This window comes from Gorilla gorilla, chromosome 16 (genome assembly GCF_029281585.2).
Source record: "Gorilla gorilla gorilla isolate KB3781 chromosome 16, NHGRI_mGorGor1-v2.1_pri, whole genome shotgun sequence".
NCBI lineage: Eukaryota > Metazoa > Chordata > Mammalia > Primates > Hominidae > Gorilla > Gorilla gorilla.
This window is the reverse complement of record NC_073240.2, coordinates 60,429,833-60,457,799: the sequence shown is the minus strand read 5'-3', so window position 1 is coordinate 60,457,799 and position 27,967 is coordinate 60,429,833. Positions and strand designations below refer to the sequence as shown.

The 27,967-nt window shown below is 39.2% G+C and overlaps 1 protein-coding gene and 1 pseudogene across 3 annotated transcripts; one reads left to right on the top strand and one right to left on the bottom strand.

The window, feature by feature from the left end:
- Positions 1–1,269: 1,269 nt before the first annotated feature.
- BNIP2 (BCL2 interacting protein 2) lies at positions 1,270–27,967 on the top strand. Of its 3 annotated transcripts, XM_019010902.4 has the most exons (11): positions 1,270–1,630; positions 8,242–8,348; positions 10,452–10,519; positions 10,990–11,166; positions 12,679–12,855; positions 18,025–18,127; positions 19,450–19,581; positions 21,429–21,515; positions 21,801–21,899; positions 22,681–22,716; positions 26,699–27,967. In XM_019010902.4, exons 1-11 carry the CDS (start codon positions 1,418–1,420, stop codon positions 26,748–26,750), a joined length of 1,251 nt encoding a protein of 416 aa, XP_018866447.2. In that variant the 5' UTR covers positions 1,270–1,417; the 3' UTR covers positions 26,751–27,967. The 3 variants fall into 3 exon arrangements, with proteins under 3 accessions (XP_018866447.2, XP_030858018.1, XP_030858019.2); XM_031002158.3 differs by lacking the exon at positions 22,681–22,716; XM_031002159.3 differs by lacking the exons at positions 1,270–1,630; positions 22,681–22,716 and adding an exon at positions 2,015–2,033.
- Positions 13,000–14,008, bottom strand: LOC101153095 (phosphatidylinositol N-acetylglucosaminyltransferase subunit H-like; annotated as a pseudogene).

The following is a 27,967-nucleotide window of genomic DNA, read 5'->3' as shown; positions in this document are numbered from 1 at the left end:
AGTCATGAGCCAGCACGCCCAACTGAGAGAGACTATGATGTTCTCCAAACAAATCTCATTTGGTTGAAACTCTACAGCTGAGTATGGTCTAATTTGGGTAGTTTACCTTGAGTACTCTAACCATGGTCTATAGACCTGGGTTCTTCTGAGAACTGTGTGCAAATGGTCCACAGAGAGAGAGTAGAAAACTCTATGGCAATTTTGCAGGTAATTTTATGGCTGTTAACTCTAACGATAAAAAGTTTTGACTTGGACTCTGTATGTCTTTTCATTTTTCTGTTTTATCAACTTGTGGTCAAAAACTAATTGAAAATTGAAAAAAATAAACCGACCGTTCCCCCAGTGAAGAGAAGCACTGCTGTAAAGCTTTTCACACTCAAATATTACCAAACTCTAAGGTCGCTTCTGAGGCCTAACTCCCCAAAATGAGGCCTCGGATATTTTTCCTCGCCTTATTTCTTTTTTTTTTTTTTTCCTTTTTCCTTTTATTTGAGACGGAGTTTTTGCTCTGTTGCCCAAGCTTGAGTGCAATGGCACGATCTCGGCTCACTGCAAACTCCAACTCCAACTCCGCCTCCGCCTCCGCCTCCGCCTCCGCCGAGTAGTTGGGATTACAGACGCGCGCCACCACGCCCAGCTAATTTTTGTGTGTTTAGTAGAGACGAGATTTCACCACGTTGGCCAGGCTGGTCTCGAGCTCTTGACCTCCGGTAATCCACCCGCCTCGCCCTCCCAAAGTGCTGGGATTACAAGCGTAAGCCACCGCGCCCGACCTCCTCCCCTTATTTCATCCATTTTATAATTCACATTATTATTGATCGCTGATAATTGCACCTATTGTAATGATACTGATAATTGCACCTGTTGTAATAATATTGATATTGATAATTGCACCTATTGCAATACAATATTATTATTGATATCGATAATTTCACCTACTGTAATGATCAATAAAGACAGGCAGAAAGAAAACAAAAATAACTGAAACTACCAGGCAGCGTCCCTGCGGACAGCAAAGAGGGAAGAAACGCCTTGAGGCGTAGTAACGCCACCAATAAGGAGTCGACGCGACGGGTCCGCCCACAGGCAAGGAAGGCCGACCCCGCGAATGCAGGCGCGAGCGCTAGCCCGTGACGTCTGAGGGGGTTGGGGGGATGCTGTGTGAGTTTCAAGAAGACGGCACGCCTCCGCCGCCGCCACGCCTCCGCCGCCGCCACGCCTCCGCCGCCGCCACGCCTCCGCCGCCGCCACGCCTCCGCCGCCGCCACGCCTCCGCCGCCGCCACGCCTCCGCCGCCGCCACGCCTCCGCCGCCGCCACGCCTCCGCCGCCGCCACGCCTCCGCCGCCGCCACGCCTCCGCCGCCGCCACGCCTCCGCCGCCTCCACCGCCGGCTGCCGCGCCCGGAGGAGGTCGGGATGTTATCACTTCCGCCGGGGCCTATCACTGTGTCCGGGTCAGCTGCTGCCGCCGACGCCGTGCCGCTGCGGCCGGGGGATTGGGCCGTGGTCTCCACCGCCGACCGAGGGGAGCGGGCTCCGCTCGGCGCTGCTTTTTGCGACCTGGCCGTCAGCCCCACGTCGCCGGCCTGGAGGGGCGAAGAGGACGAGGGAGCCAAGGCTTCCTCCGGGGTGAGTGCGGCCTGGGAGAACTCGGCACGGTGGCTCCGGAGCTGGACTGGGAACCGGCCTAGGGGCGAAAGTCTGTCGGGCGCGTGCCCACGACGTCCGGGGAGAGGAAACCCAGAGAGTTACCCTTGGTAGGGGGAGCCATAGAACCTGCTCGGGAGGTGCTTCCTGGATCCCCGCCCAGCTTAGGTCCCCGCCCTTGGCTTGGGTCCTGTTTGTATTTGGCAGTTTGGCCCCCCACCCCGTCGCTTTTCCGTTTCTGGTAGTTGTGCTCGGGATGGAACCTTGCCCCTCCTCCGCTCCCCCACCCTTTTACCCTGGTGTGGGTGAAGTGGCTGGGCTACGATGGTTCAGTATTTATGACCAGCGTCCGTCCTGGTACAGAACAAAGAAACTTGGACTTCTGGTATGCCTCGTCACCTCGGGGAATAGACACGGAAGCAGCATAAGTAATCAGGGCTTTAATAGATCTTCCCTAGTACGCTAAACCAAATACAGAGTGTGTACGTCAAAAGCCGAGTCCCCGCGTGAATCTAGACACTACCCTTTCTGTTTAAATACCTAGCAAAATGGTTTGGATTTCTGGATGCATTTCATGCCGCTGGAGAGTTACTTGTCTGTGTGTCTTGTGAGCTCTTTGACGAAACAGCTTTTGCGATGTTCATCAAGATAGTTACAGTGCCTCCTATTTATTTAATTGAATAAACTATGTGATTGCATTTTAGTGTTGCTTTTTTCATTCTCACCTTCTCTTGATTAGGATCTCTATTTCACCTAATACCTGATTTCTTATTTTCAATTAAATGTAGTTTTTCTAACATTTTATAGGAATCTCTGCAATTGTAGAAACAAATTCTGTAATTTGTAAATGGATGTTTCCTCAAAGTTACAACTGACCTTACCCAATTAAGTTACCCCTGCAGGCTAGTTTCTTGATCATTTTGCACATATTCTTAGTTCTTGTTGGTTTACATTTTCTCTAAACTCTATTCCTAGTCTTCATAATCTCTAGTGCAGCCTAATACTGCTGGGCTTAGACCGGAAGTATGACAGATCCACTTCTGCAAACGGAACTTGAACTAGATTATCATAAGTCAGTGCTATTATGGTCTTCAGGCATTACAAGACCTTTGAAGCTAAGTGTAGCCAAATCAGGCATTACAGGCTTATTCTGTATAAAATTGTCAGTGCACTGGAGACGGTGTGCTATATTAGAAACAGTTCCGGACTAGATATGGGGACCAGGATGTAGTGTCATTGCCTCATATATAAGATAAAATGATGATAACACAAGTGTCATGCATCCCAAAGTTGCTGGTTGGAACATGAGATGATGGATGTAAAAGTGGTTAGTAAATGTGAAAAGCACTCTGGAAAAGTTCTGTTCATTCTATCTGGAGTAATGCTGGTAGAAGGAGCAATAGGGAGGAAGGTGTCAGAGAAAGTATATGTAACCAGATCTAGTAAGTTACCGGGCTGATAGATTGAAAGATGTCTTGTTACTTTGGGTGGCCAAGGTGGGCGGATCACCTGAGGTCAGGAGCAAAAAATGATAAAGCAATGAGATGAGACAAACCTGGCCAACGTGATGAAACCCCATCTCTACTAAAAATACAAAAATTAGCCAGGCATGGTTGCTCGTGCCTGCAATCCCAGCTACTCGGGAGACTGAGGCACAAGAATCACTTGAACCTGGGAGGTGGAGGTTGTAGCGAGCCGAGATTGCAGCACTGCACTCCAGCCTGGGCGACAGAGTGAGACTCCGTCTCAAAAAAAAAAAAGATGAAAAGATGTCGTGTTACATCCTATAAAGTAAGTTTACATCCTATTAAGCAGAGTACTAGTATAATGTGGTGATAGTAATATTCCACGATTATAGTTTTATATTGCAACTAATATTTCTAACTACAACAAGCTGAGACATCAGTTAGTAGATTATCTTTTTAAAGATCTCAGCATTTTCAGTGTGTTCCGCATAGTGACAATAAATGTAACTTTTGTAGGTGGCACAGTCATCTTTTGATTTATTTTCACAGTTTTGAGAGAACTCAGCACCATTCTAGTTTTTCCTCTAAATTTTGTGTTAACATTTATTTTATTTTATTTAGCTTTTTTGAGATGCAGTCTCGCTCTGTCACCGAGGCTGGAATGCAGTGGCGCAATCTCGGCTCACTGCAACCTCTGCCTCCCAGGTTCAAGCGATTCTCCTGCCTCAGCCTCCCTGATCGCTTGGATTACAGGCCAGTGCCACCACTCCCGGCTAATTTTTGTATTTTTGGTAGAGATGGAGTTTCACCATGTTGGCCAGGCTGGTCTTGAACTCCTGATCGGAGTCCTGGTCAGGTGATCGGTACGCCTCAGCCTCCCAAAGTGTTGGGATTACAGGTGTGAGCCACCACGCCCGGCTTGTGTTAACATTTCTGATAGAGCGTTTCATTTCATTGTTTAAAAACTACCCTCAAGGGAGCAATGACAAGCACATGTCTAGGATTTTTTCAAGGATGTTTGGTGATCTCCTAAACATACAGGCTGTTGGTTAAAAAGTGAACATAAATGTTTAGAATGAAACCTTTTTGTTTAAATGGGGAAGTGAAAGGCTTGCCTGGGCGTTTCCATCTGCCTAATGTAATTGATTTCCGCGTAAACGGTCATTACTGGCACCTATTGCAGCACCAGTATTAAACTGCATATAGTAAAATCACTGTGTAAAATTGTGTTATAATCTAAACAGTTCTAATGCGATCTTTAAAAAAAATTGTAGAGACAGATCTCACTGTGTTGCCCAAGCTAGGCTTGAACTTCTGGGCTTAAACCATCTTCCCACCTTGTACTCCCAAGGTGTTAGGATTACAGGACTGAGCCACTGAGCCTGGCCTAAATGTGATCTTAACATTTAATTTTTGCTTATGTTGCTAAACTGCCTGGGGAAAGCTGCTTCATCCTGGTTGGATTTACCAGTACTCCTCCCCCTTGAAGCTATGTCAGAAGGAATCAATTATCTCTTTGATTTTTAACCTAAGGTCAACAACTGTTTTGAATTTATCTTTATGACTGCAACAAGTAAGTGGCATAAGGATGTGCCACCACTACCAAGAGTCAATCTATTGAGAAATCAAGTTATTCCTGTGCCAACAGGTTATTTTAACAAATATCATCTTAAAGTGTTATTTCCCATTCTAATTTCCAAAAAAAAAATACATGAACAAGAAATGGGAAGCAACAACAGTTAACTTGTGAGTCCTCATTTTCTTCAAAGTGGTTGTGGTTATATTAACTCCTTGTTTCCTGTTCTTAACAGCTGTTTGATGATAAAGTGCTTCCAAGAAACAGTACTCCCTCAATTGTTTAAATTGTTTTGATCTACCTAGTGTACTTTTCCCCTAAAATTCATGATGAAATGGTAGACTAAATCTATCTATATCTCTCTCCCCAAGTTCTGTTTAACTAGATAATTGATTATCCTCAAACTAAATATCCATGTCTATATGCTGAGGTATTAACACATGATTCAATATGATATTAAGTTAAAAATGGAATAAATAGGCTGAGATAGCTGAAAGACTTGGGCTGCCTGTGTTTCGAGGAGCTATTTAGTTTTTGTTGTTTGTTTTGTTTTGTTTTGTTTTTTGAGACAGTCTCCCTTTGTCGCCCAGGCTGGAGTGCAGTGGTGCAATCTCAGCTCACTGCAACCTCCACCTCTGGGGTTCCAGCGATTCTCCTGCCTCAGCCTCCATAGTAGCTGGGATTACAGGCAGGCGCCACCACGCCTGGCTGATTTTTTGTATTTTTTGTGGAAACGGGGTATCACCGTCTTGGTCAGGCTGGTCTCAAACTCCTGACCTCAGGTGATCCACCCACCTCAGCCTCCCAAAGTGCTGGGATTACAGGTGTGAGCCACCACGTCTGGCCTCAAGGAGCTATTTTCACAGAGACAAACTTGTTCCAATGGTTAAGCAGCTGAAAGGAATGGATTGTCTTCTAGAATTTCCCAAGATAAACCTTTCCTCTTATCAGTGAGGAACAATTTTACAAACAGAAATTAATATTGCTGGTGTGTAGGTTCCCACAGAATATTTTTGTTACATTTTTATGGGCTAACACGTGACAAATCCTATTCATGTAGTTTAATAAGCAAAATAAGCCTAAGAGATTGAGCAAAGGTTTGCTGACCAGTGTCCATACCCTACAGGTAAGTATTATTTACTTAATTTTTATAGGCCTATTATGTGCTAGGCACCATGGTAGGTGTTGGGAATATATTGGGTACAACTTTCAGTTTCTGCTTTTATTTTTGAAATGCTAAATATTTTTCTGAGTATTTGAGATATTTGAAAAAGACACCCAGACAACATCCTGGTATTTTTTTCAACACACAATAAAAAGGTGCGACAAGATAATAGAAAGCTTTTCTGATTATTGAATTTAGGAAAATACATTGTTCACTTTAGAGTGAGTACCAAAGACTTAAGAAAACTTAAACATTGGGAAATACAGTAAATTAAACATCTACAAAAGACTGAAGAGTTTTCAGCCTTTAGTCATAGAATGCTTTGGTCTCACTTGAGCATTGTAATTCTAGAGTAGTAAGTATTTTCACCATTTGGGCTTGTTGATTGTAATTGTGGGCTCCTTTCTACTATTTCTGTTCTAAACAGAGGGGATTGTTTCGTAAGGTAGGTGTCCCTCTTTTTGTTTATTTTTCCCTCCCAACAGAGAAAGTGCTAAATAAGTAAAGATTATTTTAAATGTTTTTCATTAACTTATCAAAACTGCCTAGATCATTGTTTTCCCAGAGAATTAAAAACCTTACTCCTATATGTAAATGACTTTTTCAAGCAAATAAGTTGGTGTGGAAAAGTCAGCATCTACCATTTTTTTTCTGTGCTAACAAGTGTATCATCAAACATTGAAACCTTTTGGGAATGTTTAAAACGTTCTCTTGAGTATAAGTAAAAATTCAAACTGGGAAGAGAGCCTTCCAGCCTTGGCAGAGATAAAAATTTAGCTTACCTTGTGAAATCTAACACTTCAGGATATTTCCATTGTAATTTTGTCATTACGGAACATAAGGCTTTTTTCTATATAACTTTGTGCATTTTTTGAATGTTGACATAGCAGATAAGATAGCTATAGGACATGACCACATTTTTCTTTTAGAAGACTGGTTGATGTGAATGGCTGACATAATTGATTTTATTTAATAAATATCTTTTAAAATCACAGATAGTATCGTTTTAAAAATCAAATGGTATAGAAGGACTTACTATGAAAAAGCATTAGTCATTTTCTGCATTTCACCGTCTTTCCTCTTCTACTGGTTTTGCTCTGTCACCCAGGCTGGAGTGCAATGGGGTGACCTCGGCTCGCTGCAACCTCCACCTCCCAGGTTCAAGCGATTCTCCTGCCTCAGCCTCCCAAGTAGCTGGGATTACAGGCGCCTGCCACCACATCCGGCTAATGTTTTTGTATTTTTAGTAGAGACTGGGTTTCACCGTGTTGGCCAGGCTGGTTTTGAACTCCTGACCTCAAGTGATCCGCCCACCTCGGCCTCCCAAAGTGCTGGGATTACAGGCGTGAGCCACCGCGCCCGCCCTAGTGTCAACGACTTTTAACTTTATTTTTAGTACTGCTAGTGATGCTCCATATCTCTTAAATATGTTACTGCAAAAAGAAAAGAGAAGAACAGAAATATGTTACTGCTGTTTGTTGAATAACTTTAGACATCTGTTGACTTGAATGTAAATGAACTAAATACTCGTGTATACCTCTTTCCTTCTATAGTTTTCACTGTTTTGTTGCATTGTTAACCAGTTGATCTTTACCTTATCTAAACTTCTATTTCTTACTCCATCACCAGAGGGAGTATCTCTAGATTTCTTACTTTTAAAATGAGGATATTGGCACTCACGTGATTCCTTGGAAAAACTAAAACTAAAGTTCATGGCATATGTTATAATATGTAGTTGCATAAAAGGGCATTCACCAAGTTCAGTGTTTGAAAACATGCCGAGCTATATGAGAAGGGCATAGTATAGATATGAAACAAATGAAAAGATTGCATAATTCATTTACGGGACAAGTTATTGAATACACTTCTTTAAGTGGCTCAGGAATTGTGGCATCAAACTATTGAGAAGGAAATATGAAAGACAGCACACCACCTGACTCTGCTGAATCATGAGTTTAAATATTATTGATTTACTATTATTTACTGTCTAGAATCAACCTCTATCCAAGGGATAGAAAATTTAATTATGAATCTGTAATAAAGAACATTTTTATTTCTTACCCCACTTCAAATTTTTTAATATAATCCATAGTATGAAATATATTTTCAATCATAACCTGAGATACTATACATGCAACTGAAAACAAGTATTTTCACTGAACAGTATCCTTACTATAAACAGTGTTTAACTTTCCGAGAATATATGTAGTCTGAGTATTCTCTTTTCTTTAAAAAAAAAAAAAAAAATTGCAACCCTGTAAATGAATTTCATGACCAGACCACTGTACTAAACATCAAGTATAAACTAATATATAAGATTATCACACCTTTTCAGTGGATAAAAAGTAAAGTGGAAATTAAGTTATACATTTTTCTCTCTTCATAGGACATTGGCTCCCTGGATTATCAAGAGTTTGTAGTTGACATTGAATCCAGGCTGAGGATGGAAGGTGTGGAACTTAAAGAAGAATGGCAAGATGAAGATTTTCCAATGTGAGCAATGCTTTTAAATGAAAACAATTTTAGAATAAAACTTCAAAATTTCTTTATCGAGATGTTACTTTTTTTTTTTTTTTTGAGACGGAGTCTTGCTCTGTTGCCCAGGCTGGAGTGCTGGAGTGCAGTGGCGCGATCTCAGCTCACTGCAACCTCCGCTTCCTGGATTCAAGCGATTCTTCTGCCTCCACCTCCCAAGTAGCTGGGACTATAGGTGTGCGCCACCACGCCTGGCTAATTTTTGTATTTTTAGTAGAGACGGTGTTTCACCATATTGGCCAGGCTGGTCTCAAACTCCTGACCTCGTGATCTGCCTGCCTCGGCCTCCCAAAGTGCTGGGATTACAGGTGTGAGCCACTGCACAGCTGAGATGTCACTGAGAAACTCAGTAATACAAGGCGATCATTTGATACTAGGAAGTAAAAGTTTCTTCGGAAGAGTTAGATTGATTCTCTTGTATCTTACTTTCCAACCAAGTATATATATAATCTTCTATAATCTTTCATTTTTGTTTTGGTCACTTAAGTTTGCAAATTTTTGCTTTTATAATAAAGTGTTTTAGTGTGGTTTGTTTGTTTTGTTTTGTTTTTGTTTTCCTTTAAATAAGGTCTGAGGGATTCCTCAGAGAATGAGGTCTTTAGTTGTCTTTAAAATTTTGTGGCCAGGTGCGGTGGCTCATGCCTGTAACCCCAGCACTTTGGGAGGCCGAGATAGGCAGATCACTTGAGGCCAGGAGTTTGAGACCAACGTGGCCAACATGGTGAAACCCCGTCTCTACTAAAAATACAAAAAATTAGCCAGGCTTGGCGCGCGCCTGTAGTCAGCTACTTAGGAGGCAGAGGCACAAGAATCACCTGAAACCAGGAGGCAGGGGTTGCCGTGAGCTAAGGTCGCGCTGCTGCACTCCAGCTTGGGCGACCGAGCAAGGCTCTGTCTCAAAAAAAAAAAAAAAAACTTTGTGGGTTCCCCCCCACCAAAAAAAAAAAAACCTTAGTAAGTAAATTAATAAGGATTTTCTAGCTTATCTGGCCAGCCACCTTGACATGTTTGCATTTGTATTTACAATTATATTGGCACCAGGTAGGCTAATGAAAAAGAGAGCAAAGGCAGACCTTATATTTAAATAGTGCTTCCGTGCCATACTGGTCAGAAGACATCCTAGTGCGTAATCAGGTGCCTTAGCAGTTGGATAGCTTAGCAGTTGGACAGCTGATAGGAGACCTGAGTCACTGTTGCATATGGTGGTGATAGTAAATATAGGAATGCTGATCTCAGAAGAATTGAACCATTGTTACTGTAGTCTCGTGAGTAAAAATTGAGCTTCTTACATTGCATCATACATCACATTATATTTGTGCATTTCAGTCATATTTGTTTAAAATTGTTATGTGTTTTATAATTGTATAAGAGCTGTTGCATAAGGAATTTATATCTACTTTTATGTGTTACTTATATATAATAAGTGTATAAGTCAGCTCTGACAGTCAGAATTTTTACTTTGAAAGTGTAGCCAGGCATTGCAGCTCACACCTATAATCCTAGTGCTTTGGGAGGCCAAGGCAGAAGGATTGCTTTAGACCAGCCTGGGCAACATAGCAATACCCGGTCTCTACAAAAAAAACTTTTAAAATTAGCTGGGCATGTTGGTGTGCCACTGTAGTCCTAGCTACTCAGAAGGCTGAGGCTTTATCTTAAACACTGCTAGGCTGGGCACAGTGGCTCATGCCTGTAATCCCAACACTTAGGGAGGTCAAGGCAGGAAAATCGTTTGAGCCCAAAAGTTCGAGGCCAGCCTGGGTAACATAGCAAGACCCTGTCTCTACTAAAAATTAGCCAAGCGTCGTGGCACGCACCTGTAGTCTTAGATACTCGGGAGGATCTCTTAAGCCCAGGAGTTAAGGCTGCAGTGAGCCATGATTGTGCCATTGTATTCCAGCCTAGGTGACAGACAGCAAGACCCTGTCTCAAAAACAACAACAACACTGCTTTATTCCATTTTCCAAATAATTATTTCTATAAGCTGTTATGTTTAATAGATTGAACTTCAAAAAAAAATTCTTTCCTAATTTCTGGATTAAAAAGTATGCCTGTGTCTTCTAGACCTTTACCAGAAGATGATAGTATTGAAGCAGATATACTAGCTATAAGTGGACCAGAGGACCAGCCTGGTAAGAGCTTGACACTTACTTTCAATGAAATTATGGACTTTGTGTTATTTTTTAAAACACATTTCTTTGTCCAAAAAAAAAAAAACTTGAGTTTTTATTCCATCATAGAAGTCAAAGTATAAGTTGAACATTGAGGAAAGCATTTTTAGAATGCTTTAAAAAAATTCCAAAAACATACGCTTGGTTTTTGGAAAGTTTTACAGTAAAGGGGTGGAGGAGATCATTTTTAGTGGTAAGAGGTATCTATAAGGTCTGCCTCTATTTAAAAGACATTGATACTTTATTGATCTCTTGCCAACGATGTAGAAGCAATAATGAGGAGAATAAAAATTTTGTGAATAGGTGCTTTGAAATTATGTTTAATTAATATTATTTTTTCCCAAGAATGGGGTAGTTAAAATTTTTCTTATTCAACTTTAGCATCTAAGCATTCCTTGTTACGTATCTTTTTCTTTATTTTCCAATTCCAGGCTCACTAGAAGTTAATGGAAATAAAGTGAGAAAGAAACTAATGGCTCCAGACATTAGCCTGACACTGGATCCTAGTGATGGCTCTGTATTGTCAGATGATTTGGATGAAAGTGGGGAGATTGACTTAGATGGCTTAGACACACCGTCAGAGAATAGTAATGAGTTTGAGTGGGAAGGTAAATGTTTCACTGTTTTTAATCTGATCTTTATTAATGTACTAAGGGATTTTGTTTGAAATACATCATTCTTTCTAAAGTTCATATATTTGTTACTAAGATAGGAAATTCTGCTAACCCTTGAATATTCTCAAGGACTTAAAAAGTGTGTATATAGTAGAGTACACCAGTGGCTTTTTTCCCCTCTTATTTGCCCACTGCTGTCATGTTTTTTTCATAGTTGTTTCAAAAATATTTCTTGATAATTATGGCATGCTCTTTTTCAGTCAATCAAGTAAGAAACTTTTGAAGAGACATATAGTTAACAGTTTGTGGGAAGGGAGTTCTGAAAGGAGGCTTTTGGGGTGACTTTTTAAGTAGGTTTGCCTGACATTGCTCTACTTTGTGAAATGACCAACTTAAATTAATGTATACTTTTAGCCCCCGAACCTAGTATTCCTTATTACTTGTAATTCAAAGGAATTGTGCTGTGTTTTACTTTGCATGCTTCCTTTAATTACAAAATTATCTACGGTATCTTATATATAGTTGTTATAATTTTTACATATGTTTTTTCCATCTTGAAAATGATTTTGTTTTCACAGTAGTGTTTAGCATTCAGTATTTTACTGTAATAAAGTGTGATATGCTATATTTTTGGTTTCTTTTTTCTTCCCTGTTTTACTGGTTCAATAAACAGTCCAGTAGTAAGCAATACTTTGTAAAGATACTGAAATAGTTTTGTGCCTATGTGTTTTGTCTCTTCTTTCTTTAATGCTGCTGTAGTCATTTCCTGGAAGGATATTTTCCGTTAACAGCTTTGTCTTGGAAACAACTAACATGCAGTAGGTTTCCCCCTCCCCCCATCTTTTGGTAAGGACTATAATACTGAAATTTTGAAAATCATTACTACATTGAAAATCAGCTAAACTGCAATCTCAAAACATAAATTACACTTAATCATTGGTGCTTATGCTTTGGCTAATGCTAATTTAAATAGACTTCTGCATGTATACTTCAAAGTATTATAAATACATTTCTGCTTTATAAAACTGATCAAATGAGAAGTGATCATTGAGTAGTTAACCACTTCCTATCTGGTATTACAGTTAATTTATGTGCTCAACAACAACAAAATTGGCTCCCAGATAGCTACTTGAAGTAACCTATAGTCATAACTGCCAGGGAGAATATTGTCACAAGTTGAATCTGGAAAGGCATTGTAAGGCCAGTGTACTAAGATTTTGATGACTCTACGAATTATATTTTCTGAACTTGTGGATATACGTTGCACTATGATTAGGTGGTTTTTGCTAAATTGGGCAATAAAAGTTAAAGAACCATGATTTCCAAAGACATAAAACAGCCTCATGTTAAGAATAAGCCTTTTCCTCCTTTATGGAAGAGAGATTTAAAATTGTGCAGATGGTATAATGAAAATTCTCTGTAAAATCTAGGTAGTAAAGTGGTTAACGTATAATTTGATTTTTGTTGTATAACAATTTGTGATTCAAAACCTTTTTATTTTGACAGATGATCTTCCAAAACCCAAGACTACTGAAGTAATTAGGAAAGGCTCAATTACTGAATACACAGCAGCAGAGGAAAAAGAAGATGGACGACGCTGGCGTATGTTCAGGATTGGAGAACAGGACCACAGGGTTGATATGAAGGCAATTGAACCCTATAAAAAAGTTATCAGCCATGGGGGTAAGAGTTACTGAGGATTTTTCAGATTGTTTAATGCAGTATCAGAATTCTTTTTTTTTGGAAGGATATCTGTTTATTAAGAGTAAATAAGCCCTGTACAGAACACAGGCGCTAGATTGACAGACTCGTCTTTTGTAGGACATTTCTTCCTGCTAACCAGTACCTGGAGGGCTTGTTTTTTTTGTAACTTTACACAACGGGCACTATTGGAAAATATAGCTTTCTTAAGACATCTGATGTCAGTTTCCCATTGTTTTGCTTCACAAACATCAACAAAGTAAACCTGAACATGCTTAGCAATTTCCCAGTGTTCTTTGCTGACATTACTTTTGACATACTGTGTCAAAATTCTTAAGGTCTCCCCTCCTTTGGTAAAGTAGGCAAAACCTTACAAGGAAAACACTATAATACATGGAAATATACTGAGTTAGATTTCCAGTCACCTGCTCTATGGCTCTGAGATGCACTATATCCATAATGGTTCCTAGGACTGTGTCCACCTGATGGTTTGGAGTACGGAAAACCAACCCCTATGGCTTAAGAGTCATCTCCCATGGAAGACAGTGCTGGCCTTCTGAACGCTGGGGCTCATGGGCTTGTTGATGTGGCTTTCTGGTGTGCCAGGATCCCCTGGCAACTCCTGTATACTTCAGTCAAGCAGTCCAGCCGGGGCTTGGCACTCTGGAAGACGGGTACTACTTGCGATATCCCATGTGGTTCCACTGGATCCTTCAATAAGATGCAGAGGTAGTAAATCACCTTCTGCATGTAAATAGCCTCATTGATGACAATATCCTTGACCTTGCCCATTTCTATGAAGGTAGTGCTTTCTTTGCCTGAAGCATAAGATGAAGTCATCTGAAAGCCAAGGGAATCAATGATTAACAGTCTCCTGATCAATCTTCACAAAATGGAGATAACCAAGCAGACCTAAGAGGGTGATGAAGATGGCAGCAGAGAGGATCATGCTGTTCTCGCAGAGGGTGAAGAGTCCGTAGGCCGCCAGCCGCACCGTGCAGGTGACAGCGGTGAGCGAACGCAGCGAGAGCCCAGGGCAGCTGAGGCAGAATTCCCGGCAGGAAGGGGAGTAGTAGCGGCGCTGCAGGGCCAGGCGGCCACCGCAGATATCCGAAAAGCTCCGCTCATTCTCCATGACACCCCAACTCTGCCGCCCACACCGCACTGCACGGCACTCCACTGCGATCGCCCGCCCTAACCGTCTCCTGCAATATCAGAATTCTAAATACTTTTAGAAACTCTGCCTAGAGATATTATGTAATTTTGAAAGAATAATAAGCATTTCTCATTCATTTTAGAAACATGACAGGTTTAAAGTAAAAGAATAAAAGTACCATTTAAAAATGATTATATGCATACAGTAAGTTGAAAAAGTACAAAAGAATTTGTAGTGAAAACTGTCAGGTTGGGCATGGTGGCTCAGGTTTGTAATCCCAGCAATTTGGGAGGCTCAGGCAGGAGGATTACTTGAGCCCAGGAGTTCAGGACCAGCTTGGGCAACATAGACCTCGTCTCCACAAAAAAAAAAAAAAATGAGCCAGGAGTGGTGGCATATGCCTGTAGTCCCAGCTACTTAGGAGGCTGGGGTGGGAGGAGAGAGAGCTTGAGCTTGGGAAGATGAGGCTTCAGTGGCCGTGATCATCCCACTGCACTCTAGTTTTTTGTTTTGTTTTGTTTTTTGACCCTGTCTCAAAATTAAAAAATTTTTTAAACTGTCTCTAGGCTACCCAAAACTGGGACTGAACATTCTCCCTAATTTATAAACAGTGAAATGCTCTGATCTTAAGTGTACAGTTCAATGAGTTTTGACAAATGCCCATGTAACCATATATACCCATATATATAAAACCCATACCCCTAAAAATATAGAACATTTTCATTGTCCCAGAAGAATTCTTTAATACCCCTGCTCAGTGAATACTCACCTTCAGTAGCCACTGTCATATCTACCCCCTGATTAGTTTTGCCTCTTCTAGAATTTCATATATAGTAACTAAAATCATCCTATGCACTCTTTTGTTTACTTTTCAGCATGAAGTTTTTGAGATTCATCCATGTTGTTGCACGTATCCACAGTACATTCCTTCTTATTGCTGAGTAGTTTTCCATTGCTTGGATAAACCACAATTTGCTTATCCATTTTTTTTTATGTGCACGTGAGTTGTTTCCAGCTTGGGCTGTTATAAACAAAACTGCTTTCAACATTCTTGTAGAAGTCATTTATGGATATAAGTAAAACTTGGACTCTTTTGTTTTGTTTTGAGACAGAGTCTTGCTCTGTCACCCAGGCTGGAGTGCAGTGGCGTGACAGCTCACTGCAACCTCTGCCTCCTCGGTTCAAGGGATTCTCCTGCCTCAGTCTCCCGAGTAGCTGGGATTACAGGTGCATGCCACCATGCCCAGCTAATTTTTTGTATTTTTAGTAGAGAAAGGGTTTCACCATGTTAGCCAGGATGGTCTCGATCACCTGACCTCGTGATTTGCTCACCTCAGCCTCCCGAAGTGCTGGGACTACAGGCATGAGCCACCGTGCCCGGCCCTAAAACTTGGACTTTTTAACCTTAACTCTTAATTTGCCTTAAAACCGTGAACAAATTTTTTTTCTTTTTTTTTTTTTTTTGAGATGGAGTCTCATTCTGTCACCCAGGCTGGAGTGCAGTGGCGCAATCTTGGCTCACTGCAACCTCTGCCTCCCAGGCTCAAGCGATACACCAGCCTCAGCCTCCCAAGTAGGTGGGACTACAGGTGCGTGCCACCACGCCCGGCTAATTTTTGTATTTTTAGTACAGACGGGGTTTCACCATATTGGCCAGGCTGGTCTCGAACTCCTGACCTTGTGATCTGCCCGCCTCAGACTCCCAAAGTGCTGGGATTACAGGCATGAGCCACAGTGCCCAGCCCAAATTATTTTTTAATAGAGAACTAGTTCACTGCACACTTCTATACAGCACCCACTTTCCATACTTATGGGATATACAAAAATACAAGGCTTAAGTCCCTGCCCTTAAGAAATAGGAAAAGCCATAAAAGTTTAAGTTATAAATCCTTTCAATCTAACAGTACCATATACAGAAGTTAACCTAGGCACATTGTAAATAGTGCTAGAATGTTAGTGGTAAGTCAGAACACAACTCACTGTAGAGCATGTCATACTACCTTAAATCCTCCTAACACAGGACAGAGGGGCATATGGGTCAAGCAGATTGATTTTTTTTCAGGGTCATTTCCACTTGATTTACTCTCTGCCAGATGCATTCCCCTGCTTATTTCTACAGTCTTCATTCATCTGAAAGCAAATCACATGAATATGTGTAGTTGCATTCTTCTGCCTAATTTAATCGTACTCAGATGAAGAAAATGGCATAGTCTGCATCAGGAAGTCCACAGACGTACGTTATTCAGCTAGTTCACAGGAATCAAATTGTAAGACCTGATTTATGGCTTAAATCTCTTATCTTTCAGAAATAGCACTTTTTTTATAGGGGAAAATAAGACCACCTTATTTTATTGCATTATCACACTTAATATATTTTGTGACTGAGTGATTAAGAAAGGTAGTGAAGATTCTGATGTTCTTGAAATGTTCAAATCTTTTCATGTGCAAATTTGTAAACAATAGAAATGAAGGTTAAAGCAGAAGTATTTACTACTAAATACTGGCTTAATATCTAAAGACTGCTGTTGAAACATACATGTTTTAGCGCTGTTTTCCATTACTGAAAATTATGTCAGAGATGTAATTTAGTTTTTTTTGTTGTTTTTTTTTTTTGTTTGTTTGTTTGTTTGTTTGTTTTTTTTTGAGACCCAAGTCTTGCTCTGTTGCCCAGGCTGGAGTGCAGTGGCGCAGTCTCGACTCACTGCAACCTCCGCCTCCCAGGTTTGAATGATTGTCCTGCCTCAGCCTCCTGAGTAGCTGGGACTACAGGTGCACACCACCACACCCAGCTAATTTTTTATATCTTTAGTAGAGATGGGGTTTCGCCATGTTGGCCAGGCTGGTCTCAAAATTCCTGGCCTCAAGTGATCTGCCCACCTCAGCCTCCCGAAGTGCTGGAATTACAAGCATGAGCCACCTCGCCCGGCCTAATTTAGTTTTAATGTCCTAATTTCTACAAAATGCTAGCATTTTTAAATATAAACTTACCTTTTAAAAATCACCCACTTATGGCTCTGGCGATGTGGCTCGTGCCCAGTGCTTTGGGAGGCCAAAGGAGGAGGATTGCTTAAGGCCAGGAGTTCACGACCAGTCTGAGCAACACAGTGAAACCCTACCTCTACAAAAAAAAATTTTTAAAGGTTAACCAGGCATGTTTGTGTGCGCTGTATCCCCAGCTCCTCTGGAGGCTATGAGGTGGGAAGATCCCTTGAGCCCAGAAGTTCAAGGCTGCATGAGCTGTGATTGTGCCACTGCACTCCATCCTGGACAATAGAGCAAGATGCTATCTCTAAAAAAAAATTAAAAATTAAAAAGCACCCACTTTGCCGGGCATGGTGGCTCACGCCTGTAATCCCAGCACTGTGGGAGGCTGTGGCAGGCAGATCACGAGGTCAGGAGTTCGAGACCAGTCTGGCCAACGTAGTGAAACCCCATCTCTACTAAAAATACACAAAAAATTAGCCGGGCACGGTGGTGTGCACCTATAATCCCAGCTACTCGGGAGGCAGGAGAATCGCGTGAAGCCAGGAGGCAGAGGTTGCAGTGAGCCTAGATTGTGCCACTGCCCTCCAGCCTGGACGACAGAACGAGACTCCATCTAAAAAAAAAAAAGCACCCACTTTAACCATAAGCATCATAGAAATAAATAAAAATACATTGCAGATATTGTATTGTGTCTGTATTGTATTGGGTTATATCACTATATTTGTCTACCTGCTAAAATAGGGCTGGCTTTTTAAATATGCGAATTTAAGTGGTCTTGGGTTTTTTTGTTTTTTCTGTCCACCGTCCTCTTTAAATTTTACTGTTCTCTTTTTGGGAAGAAGAAATTAAAATTCTATGTAAGACCATATAAGATTTACAAAACATACATTTAATACAGAAATCTGTGAAAAGTAAACTCTTATTTATAATTTATTAATCATACAGATGTCTTCTAAAAATGCCTAAGAGTAAAATCGTGCTGGTGATACTGTCTTTGATATCTTTTTTAGGATATTATGGGGATGGATTAAATGCCATTGTTGTGTTTGCTGTCTGTTTCATGCCTGAAAGTAGTCAGCCTAACTATAGATACCTGATGGACAATCTTTTTAAGTAAGTATATATTTAACAAAAACATTTGGACAGAATTCTGAGCTAATTAGATCTACACCTTAAGAAATTTAACCTTTTTCAAAATTATAAATATTCCAGTTCTTTCGGAGACTGAAGTGGGCAGATCACTTGAGTCCAGGAGTTGGAGACCAGCCTAGGCAATATGACAAAGCCCTTTCTCTACAATATCAAAAAATTAGCCAGGCGTGGTAGTATGGGCCTGTAGCCCCACCTACTCAGGAGGCTGAGGTGGAAGTATCACCTGAGCCCATGAGGTCAAAGCTGCAGTGAACTGTGATTTTGCCACTGCACTGTACCCTGGGTGACAGAGTAAGACCCTGTCTCAGAAAAGTAAATATCCCAGATCTTTTTACATGCAAGTTTGTGAACAACAGAATGAAGGTTAAAGTAAAAGTATTTGTTACTAGATACAGGACTAGATGAGTCCTTATTCTTTGATATTATGAAACAATAGTTTTCCAATTCAAGAGAAAAATTGTCATTTTAAAACTGGGAAATATATCTCAGATTATTTGTTCCAACTTTGTTTTGTTTTGTTTTGAGATGGAGTTTCACTCTGTCACCCAGGCTGGAGTGCAGTGGTACAACTACGGCTCCCTGCAGCCTTGACCTCACGGGCTCAAGCCATCCTCCTACCTCAGCCTCCCTAGTGGCTGGGACTGCAGGCACATGTCACCACATCCTGCTGACTTCTTAATTTTTGGTAGAGACAGAGTCTCACTATGTTGCCAGGGTTGGTCTCAAACTCCTGGGCTCAAGTAAGCCACCATGCCTTACCTGTCCCAACTGTTTTATGTTAACATTTGCAGGCACATTAAGTGTAAAGAAGTGATTTTTGTCTCAAAATCATGTGGCTAAATTACATTTACCCCTAGAAGGCCAATATAATTGAGCCAAATCAGTTCTGTTTCCACAAGGTCATTCTATTTCTCAGGTTAGTGCAGTTTTTAAAAACCGTATTGTGGAAAGTTTCAAACATACACAGGGGTAAAGAGAAGTATATCAAATCTTCATGTATCAGTCACTTCAACAATTATCAATTTATACTTTGTTCCCACTTCTAACCCCCAGTTTACAAGTTTGAAGCAAATCCCAGGAGCAAATCATTTCACCTAGAAACATTTCAAAATATATCTCTAAAAAATAAGATAATCGCAATACTAGCTAATGCGGTTTGAGCATTTTCATTGTTGCTCTCATTGTAGGAGAGAGGAAGGAATTGTATAATGGTACAATTTAGAGAACCTAGTTCAGTTATGCACAGTGATTTTTAAGGCTTAAACTTAATTTGTTTTTTACAGATATGTTATTGGCACTTTGGAGCTGTTAGTAGCAGAAAACTACATGATAGTTTATTTAAATGGTGCAACAACTCGAAGAAAAATGCCCAGTCTGGGATGGCTTAGGAAATGTTATCAGCAAATTGATAGAAGGTAATACAAATACAAGTTGAAAGCTAGTCTGAAAAAATTTTATAATGGCTTTAGGAAATCAAACTTTGTTTTTTGTTGCTTTTTTTTTTTTTTTTAACTTTTTTTTTTTTTTTGAGACAGAGTTTCACTCTTGTTGCCCAGGCTGGAGTGCAATGGCACAATCTCGGTTCACCACAACCTCCGCCTCCCAGGTTCAAGCGATTCTTCTGCCTCAGCCTCCCAAGTAGCTGGGATTACAGGCATGTGCCACCACGCCCAGCTAATGTTGTATTTTTTGTAGAGATGGGGTTTCTCCATGTTGGTCAGGCTGGTCTCAAACTCCTGACCTTAGGTGATCCGCCCACCTCGGCCTCCTGAAGTGCTGGGATTACAGGCGTGAGCCACCGCGCCCAGCCTTCTGTTGCTATTTTAAAACACCATTTATTTTTTAAATTTTATTTATTAATTTCATGGCAGGTTTCTATTTTCTAAAGATAGCATTTTAGAATATTGTGAGGGAAATCAATTTTGATTTTTCTATAAAGAATAACCTTAATTCTTCAAACTTATAAAGTAGCTTTATATTTCTCCTTATTTAATGGAAGACTTTCTCATTATTTATAAGATGCAATTTTCTCCACATTGAACAGTTTTTTTCCTACTATTTACATCTTGGCAAAGGATGGAGAATGTAGTATGTGTCCTATTTCATTACATTGAGTTTTGCCTAATTTATAGTGCTTAGCATGTTTTATGTTTTTGTTTTTGTTTTGTTTTGAGACAGGGTCTCACTCTGTCATCTAGGCTGGAGTGCAGTGGTGCACTCTCTGCTCACTGTAGTGGCAACCTCCCAAGCTCAGGTGATTCTCCCACCTCAGCCTCCCAGGTAGCTGGGTCTACAGGCATGTGCCACCACACCCAGCTAATTTTTGTATTTTTTGTAGAGACAGCGTTTCGACATGTTGCCCAGGCTGGTTCTTGAACTCCTGGACTAAAGCGATCCACCTGCCTCAGCCTCCCAAAGTGCTAGGATTACAGGCATGAGCCACAGCGCTCAGTATTTATGTTTCTTAATGGTGCTTATTTAGTTGTAATCTTTCTTTGGAACAAGCTTTAGAAGTGTTTTGTCTTGGGAGTTAGTCATCAGTACTTAATGGAAGGAACGTGATCTTCCAATTGGTTTGATCTTGCTGTGGCTAATTTAAATCAAGTCAGACCCATTAATAGGTTTCTCTTCACATCTAAATTTGACATTGGCTAGCTCTTATGATTATATATGTATCTCACTTTATGTGTGAAATATGCATAATACAAAAAGTATTTAGTCATTTAAAAAGAAGAGGTCTAGGATAATACCTTTAATTTTTAATCAAAACTTTAAATTCCTTAAGAATAGGAGTTAGATCTGATTTGTTTTTGTTCCTGTGGTCATCTTCTCCACTCACACTTCTCTGCCTGCACAGTGCTTTTCATGGTTTTGAAGAACTTAGCACCAATTTCTCCCTAGTCTTGGAAAATGAGAATAGTTTACTTTTACATTCAGTATTGGCCTCTTTCCCTGGTTAACAGAGTCCAGAAGACAAGTGATTGCGTATGCTAGGAGACATTTAGTAACAGGCTATACTGTGGACATAAATCTGGCCAAATGAAGTAAAGTTCATTTCATAGCAGTAGGAGGGACCATCAGAATTTAAGAGTGCATTTTCTTGTCTACAGGGGTATCACACCTAAATGAGAACTTTTGGGTGAGATTTTTCAACTATTATTTTGTATAAACTCGCACATATTTATTGATGTCTTGACTTTTAGCATTAGAATTTATAGAAATTTTTAATTTGTGTGTGTGTGTTTTTTTTTTTTAACTCCAGGTTACGGAAAAATCTAAAATCCCTAATCATTGTACATCCTTCTTGGTTTATCAGAACACTTCTGGCTGTTACAAGACCATTTATTAGGTAATTTTTGAGAGCCATTGACTTTATTTATATATTTTTTTTTTATTTATTTTTAGTTAACACATAATAACTATACATATTTATGGGATACAGAGCTATATTTTGATATGTGTATACATTGTATAATGATCAAACCTGGGTGATTAGTACATCCATCACCTCAGACATTTATCATCTTTTTGTGTTTTGAACATTCAAAATGACATGATTTTTGTATCTTGTAAACATTGTATCCATTGTATTTGTCAGAAATATGGAAGTAATTATTTTTATTTTCTTCCATAGCTCGAAATTCAGCCAAAAAATTAGATACGTGTTTAATTTGGCAGAACTAGCAGAACTTGTCCCCATGGAATACGTTGGCATACCAGAATGCATAAAACAGTATGTTTTGTTTTATTTCCTTAATTGTATTGGATCTTAACATTTTGATGTGCAATGGATAATACTTTTCAATACTCATTCTTTATGTATTATATTTTATAACTGTGCGCACGTGTGTGCGTGCGTGTGTGTGTGTGTGTGTGTGTGTGTGTGTGTGTGTGTAACAAAGAAAAAGAGGAAGAAGCCATTTTCCCACACCATCCCTATAAGTTAGCATTTTCTTCAGGCTGTCAGTTGAAGAACTAGGATAAATTATTTCCGGTTGTGATTCATGTTATACTTTTATAGACTAGTTATAATCTAAGAGATGATTTCTCTAATTGATCAGTACTAAAGAACATTCTCCAAACTTGAACATAGTGCTCAACAAATTTGAGTAAACTCATCATTATCATTATTATTGAATAATCATATTGCTAAATAAATAAAAATATTTAAATCATCATAACCTTAATGTTTTCCAGTGACTGAAATTCTGTTCTGATTATCAGATTCACATTCTTCCATGTAACTTCTTGGACTTGGTAGAAGGCTGTTAACATAAATAACTGAGTATTACAATGCATGTGGAAAAGTTTCTTTGTTCTGCTCACCTGAGGTTTTAGTCTATTTAATGTATGAAAGTCAGATTTACTAAGTAAATTTTTACTTTCTACATCATGTAGTAAATATTTTTGGTTTTGCTGGAAAATTTAAATGAGTTTATTTTTAGTAGCTTTTTTCAAGTTTTTATTCATTTTCATAACATGTATATTTACTGAAATAACTCTTCCCTACAAAGGTATGAAGAAGAAAAGTTTAAAAAGAAACAAAAAAGGTATATGCACACCTTGACTGGGTTGCATCTAGACTAGTCCATTTGCATTGCAGACTAACTCTTCCTTATTGGTTGGTTAGCTCGTAGACAAAGATAATAGCATTTGCAAATATAAATGTACCCCAACTTCCAAATATAGGGTGAACCCAGAGTTCCTAAGGCTGAATATGACTTGGATTCACCATGTTTTATTGCCATATATGATGCCAATTAGCAATTAAAGACCACAGACCCTTCTCTCTCCTTCTTAGTCTAAGTACTAATGGTGAAACCAGAGAAATTACTAAAAATGGTATTTGGAACACCAAATAATTTTAAGACTTTATCTGTTTCACCATTTTCTTTAAATCGCTAACTTGTGCTTTTGAAATATTTTTGCAGACTTTTTCAAAGTTCTCAATTTATTTCCCTGGGGTTGATTATTATATTTGCAATGCATATATACTTTGGCTAACCAACATTGATTTCTTTTATGCTTAAATTAAATGGCTTGCTAACCAGTCAAATTCTACATGTGATAAAATACCTAAAATCTCAGTGTCCCATTTAACAGTTAAACACTTCGCTTTCTATTTTAAATTTAATTTTGAACATTTCTGCTTTGAGCGTAACAAACTATTATCTATTGATACCTTGACATAGATGATGAAAGGCAAGGGTATAAAATACTTACAATTTTATATAATAATTTAGAAAAATGTAGAATTTAGATCTAGTTTGTTAGATCTTTAAAATATTGGCAATTAAATTAGCAAAACATACTTTAATACAATCTTAAGAGTTATGGTGAGAGATTTATATGTAATTATCTTGACCATTCTAAGGAGCCCACTGTAACTAACTGGAACATTCTTAACTTTGAACACATTTTGTTTCTGTTGATGAGTGAGAATTTAGTAGACTTTGTGATAGAATCAGTTTTACACTTCTATATGACACTTCACAGTTTAACCAACACTTTAACATAGAAATGTAGACAGTGATTTTAGATCATGCTGATTTCACATTCCTTTCTAGGCATTGCTGTGCATTCGACAGACAAGTGGCTGAAATTAAAAATATGATTTGTAATTGTAGAATATTTTGAAGCCAGCTGCTTCATAGATTTCACAGTGAATTGCCTTTGTTGACAAAATATGCTGTATTAAGCCTTTTTAAAAAAAGTTTTTAATACTGTTAAGTAATTTAGGCATCAGAAAAAATATGGAATTTGTACTTTTTATTTAAATGTATTGTTTGAAACCTGTCACTATTTTATCTTGATTTTTTTTTACTTGTGTTTAACCATAGAATGATTACATGTATCTTTCAAAAACGTTCTGTTTTTTGTAGTTTCTTTAGTCTTAAAAAATAATAAATTTTTGTCAACCTGAAAATGATAAAATTTAATTTTTAAATTAAATTTAGGTAGAGAGGCATGTTTTGTTTTGAGACAGAGTTTCACTCTTGTCACCCAGGCGGGAGTGCAATGGCCCAGTCTCAGCTAACTGCAGTCTCTGCCTCCCGGGTTCAAGCGATTCTGCTGCCTCAGCCTCCCAAGTAGCTGGGATTACAGGCACCCACCACCATGCCTGGCTAATTTTTGCATTTTTAGTAGAGACTGGGTTTCACCATGTTGGCCAGGATGGTCTCGAACTCCTGATCTCAGGTGATCCACCCACCTCGGCCTCCCAAAGTGCTGGGATTACAGGCGTCAGCCACCGTGCCCAGCCTAAACGAAACTTTACAGAAGCTAGGTGCAAGGGAGCTTATTTAAGGTGACAACTGCATGATATGATAAGTAGTGGTTGCTAAGAAGAGTATGAAGCTATGAGTCCCTATGGCAGGTTTTTGGGGAGCAGGGGAAGAAGGGGCAAAACCATTTTCTTGAGGGGCTTGTGGGGTAGAGGGTTGAAGAAATGTTGACAACAGTGAGATCCAGTGTCCCCAGTGACAGAAAAAGGATAGCAGTTTTAAATGTTTAAAATGTTTCTTTCAAACAACTGAATGCAAGTGTGGCCATGCAGATACAGATTGTTAAAATGTTTCAGGGGAGTTTACAAATAATTATGAAATTAGTTGGTAAGGATATTTCAGATGTTAAGAGGATTTGATATATTTTGCATGCCTTATCAGAAATACATTCCAAATTTTTTATAACAATATTTTAAATATTTTAAAATGTTACTTTGGCTTTACCACAGACCAGGGCTTTTAGGTCTGTTTCACTAATATTCAGGTGGGCATAGTAATGGGTGATGAGAATAAAAACATACGAAAAATGTTTTTCTTTATCTAATACCGGATTGTTTAAAGGTCCCTTCATCAGTTATTCAGACCACTACAAATGTAATAGTAATAGACTGTTAGCTTCGAAGGGTTGTCTGTAATTATTATGTGGTAATTATGTAATCCTTCTAATGCCCACATGCATAAATTTTGATATGACTGATGTCCAACCCACCACTAAATAAATAAGCTTTTTGATGGGTTTTTGTTTTGTTTTTTTGAGACAGGGTCTTCCTCTGTCACCCAGGCTGGAGTGCAGTGGTGCAGTCTCGGTTCACTGTCGCCTCCGTCTCCAGGGCTCAAGCAATCCTTCCACCTCAGCCTTCTGAGTAGCTGGGACTACAAGTGCACACTACCCTACCTGGCTAATTTTTGTATTTTTTGTAGAGACGGAGTTTTGCCATGTTGCCCAGGCTGGTCTCAAACTCCTGGTCAAGCAGTCCGCCCACCTCGGCCTTCCAAAGTGCTGGGATCATAGGTGTGAGCCACTGTGTCTAGCCAATAATTAATTTATATTAGATATTTTTGAATGTTAAATTCTTTTTTTTATTTTATTTATTTATTTTTTTAAGACATAGAGTCTCACTCTGTCACCCAGTCTGGAGTGCAATGGCATGGTCTCAGCTCACTGCAAGCTCTGCCTCCTGGGTTCAAGCGGTTCTCCTACCTCAGCCTCCCAAGTAGCTGGGACTACAGACGCGTACCACCACACCTGGCTAATTTTTGTATTTTTAGTAGAGATGGGGTTTCACTGTGTTGGCCAGGCTGGTCTCGAACTCCTGACCTCGTGATCCACCCGCCTAGGCCTCCCAAAGTGCTGGGATTACAGGCGTGAGCCATGGCATCCGGCCTTGAATGTTAAATTCTTAAGGCTTCTTACTGTCAAAACAAATTTAAGGCCTTCACAAACTGTGTACCAATAAGTTTTGGAGAATAATTATGGGTTCTATAAGGATGCATTTTTTATCACTGGATTTTAAAATATTGATTGATAATTGGTGGCCTTCATGGCATTTTCATATTTTAGTCAACAGAATCATTTTTGAGGGAGTTGTTTTTCCTGCCTTTTCTTACCACCTGGATCCCTACCACAGCCAAGTTACAGATCAAGATTTTAATATGCCATGTAATTTGAACTTTTAAGAAAGTTTATGGCCGGGCACGGTGGCTCACGCCTGTAATCCCAGCACTTTGGGAGGCTGAGGCAGGCGGATCACGAGGTCAGGAGATCGAGACCATCCTGGCTAACATGGTGAAACCCCACCTCTACTAAAAATACAAAAAATTAGCCGGGCATGGTGGCGGGTTCCTGTAGTCCCAGTAACTCGGGAGGCTGAGGCAGGAGAATGGTGTGAACCCAGGAGGCGGAGATTGCAGTGAGCTGACATTGTGCCACTGCACTCCAGCCTGGGTGACAGAGCAAGACTCCGTCTCAAAAAAAAGAAAAAAAAAAAAGTTTATATGCATTTGTATGTAAAGTATTTTATAATCTTTAAAGAAACAACAGTCACATTTCTTGCCAGTGTCCTCCTGCCTTTAAAAATTCTCTTTTCTGGTTGGGGAAATGATGTTTGGTAACTGTTTTTACTATGTCTGCTTCTTTGCAAAGCTTTGTCTTTAACAGAGTAATATTCTATGCTAAAATAGTCATTATTTTTAGAAAGAAAATTGTTCAGTTGCTGGTTTCTTATTATATATATTCTTCATTAAACAGAGTTGATCAAGAACTTAATGGAAAACAAGATGAACCGAAAAATGAACAGTAAGTTTGGCATCTAGTCCAAACAAGACTGAAGAATGTGCTGATGGAGCAGTGCTGTTTCTGCATTCATAATGCATTTATTGGCCCATATTTTTATGTAACCTGTTACAAAATCGACTTGACTTTTTCGTAATGGACTTTTGTATTTTACAAGGGACTGTTCACTGCTGTACTGGTTTGCAAATTTCTTGAATTTAGCTCTTTAATAGCTAACTGTATTATTATCGTTTTATATTTTATATTGCTAAATAGAGAACCACACTTTATATAAAGCAGTTTTTGCATTTGTTTATTGAATGATGCATCTTCTTTGGTGAAATATTTATATGCATAAATGGCAAAGGAAAGAAATAATATATATTTTTATGTCATTGAGCAATATTTTTTAATGTGTACCTGTCTTATGGAAGAAATATGCAGGTATATAAGACCACAATTTTCTAAAGTGCATATTAGAATTTTTGTTTTTGTAAATGGTTAAATACATTTCCTGGGTAACTTAGAAAATTAAGTTTTTCATAAGGCAACAGATGGTTAAACTGATTCTCACGAATACCCAAAGATCATGTATATAATCGAAGTGTATTAGTACCATCCCAAGGTTTTTTTCTCATTTAACATATTTGTTTCATAATTCAGCAAGTACAAATGCAAGCGCATTGCACACTTTTTCCTTTCTAAACTTAAAGACAAGTCAAAAAGCCATTCTTAGAACTAGAGGATTTAAGAGGGTAGGAATTAGGGTTTGTATATATGTATATATGGGACATTTTATCTTCTGGCCCAAAGTCAGAACTTTATAAAAATCTTGAGTTTGTTCACTAATGTGAAATAAGCTATGTGTCCAGGGTATTGCTCCCCTGAGTGTGTATGAGTGCTGAGTAGTATTGCAGAGAATGTGATGAGTTATTCACTGTCACAACTTTTTCTATAGAAAACAGGGGCTGCTCTTTAAACTGCTCTCACTATGGGCACTTTACCAAAATACTTCCATATCAATTATTTGAACTCAGTAGTTGTTTGACCTAGTTAGATGTGGTGTTTATTCAAGTTTGTATGAAATCATGTTTGACAATACTGTAAATTAGGTTAATTTTGTAAGTCTTAGCATCATCATATTGTGCTGTTTTGGATAACACGTTTGTTACAAGCATTTAAACTGTTTAATTTGGGTAGTACCTTTACATTGAAATAAATTGTGTTTGTGCCTCCAAACAAAAA

Bases quoted from the DNA above. Each gene is read 5' to 3' on its own strand.
- BNIP2 (XM_019010902.4), top strand. From the start codon at position 1,418: ATGTTATCACTTCCGCCGGGGCCTATCACTGTGTCCGGGTCAGCTGCT. The intron at 21,516-21,800 runs GTAATTTTTGAG...TTTCTTCCATAG, and splicing joins GTTACAAGACCATTTATTAG to CTCGAAATTCAGCCAAAAAA. The intron at 22,717-26,698 runs GTATATGCACAC...TTCATTAAACAG, and splicing joins TTTAAAAAGAAACAAAAAAG to AGTTGATCAAGAACTTAATG.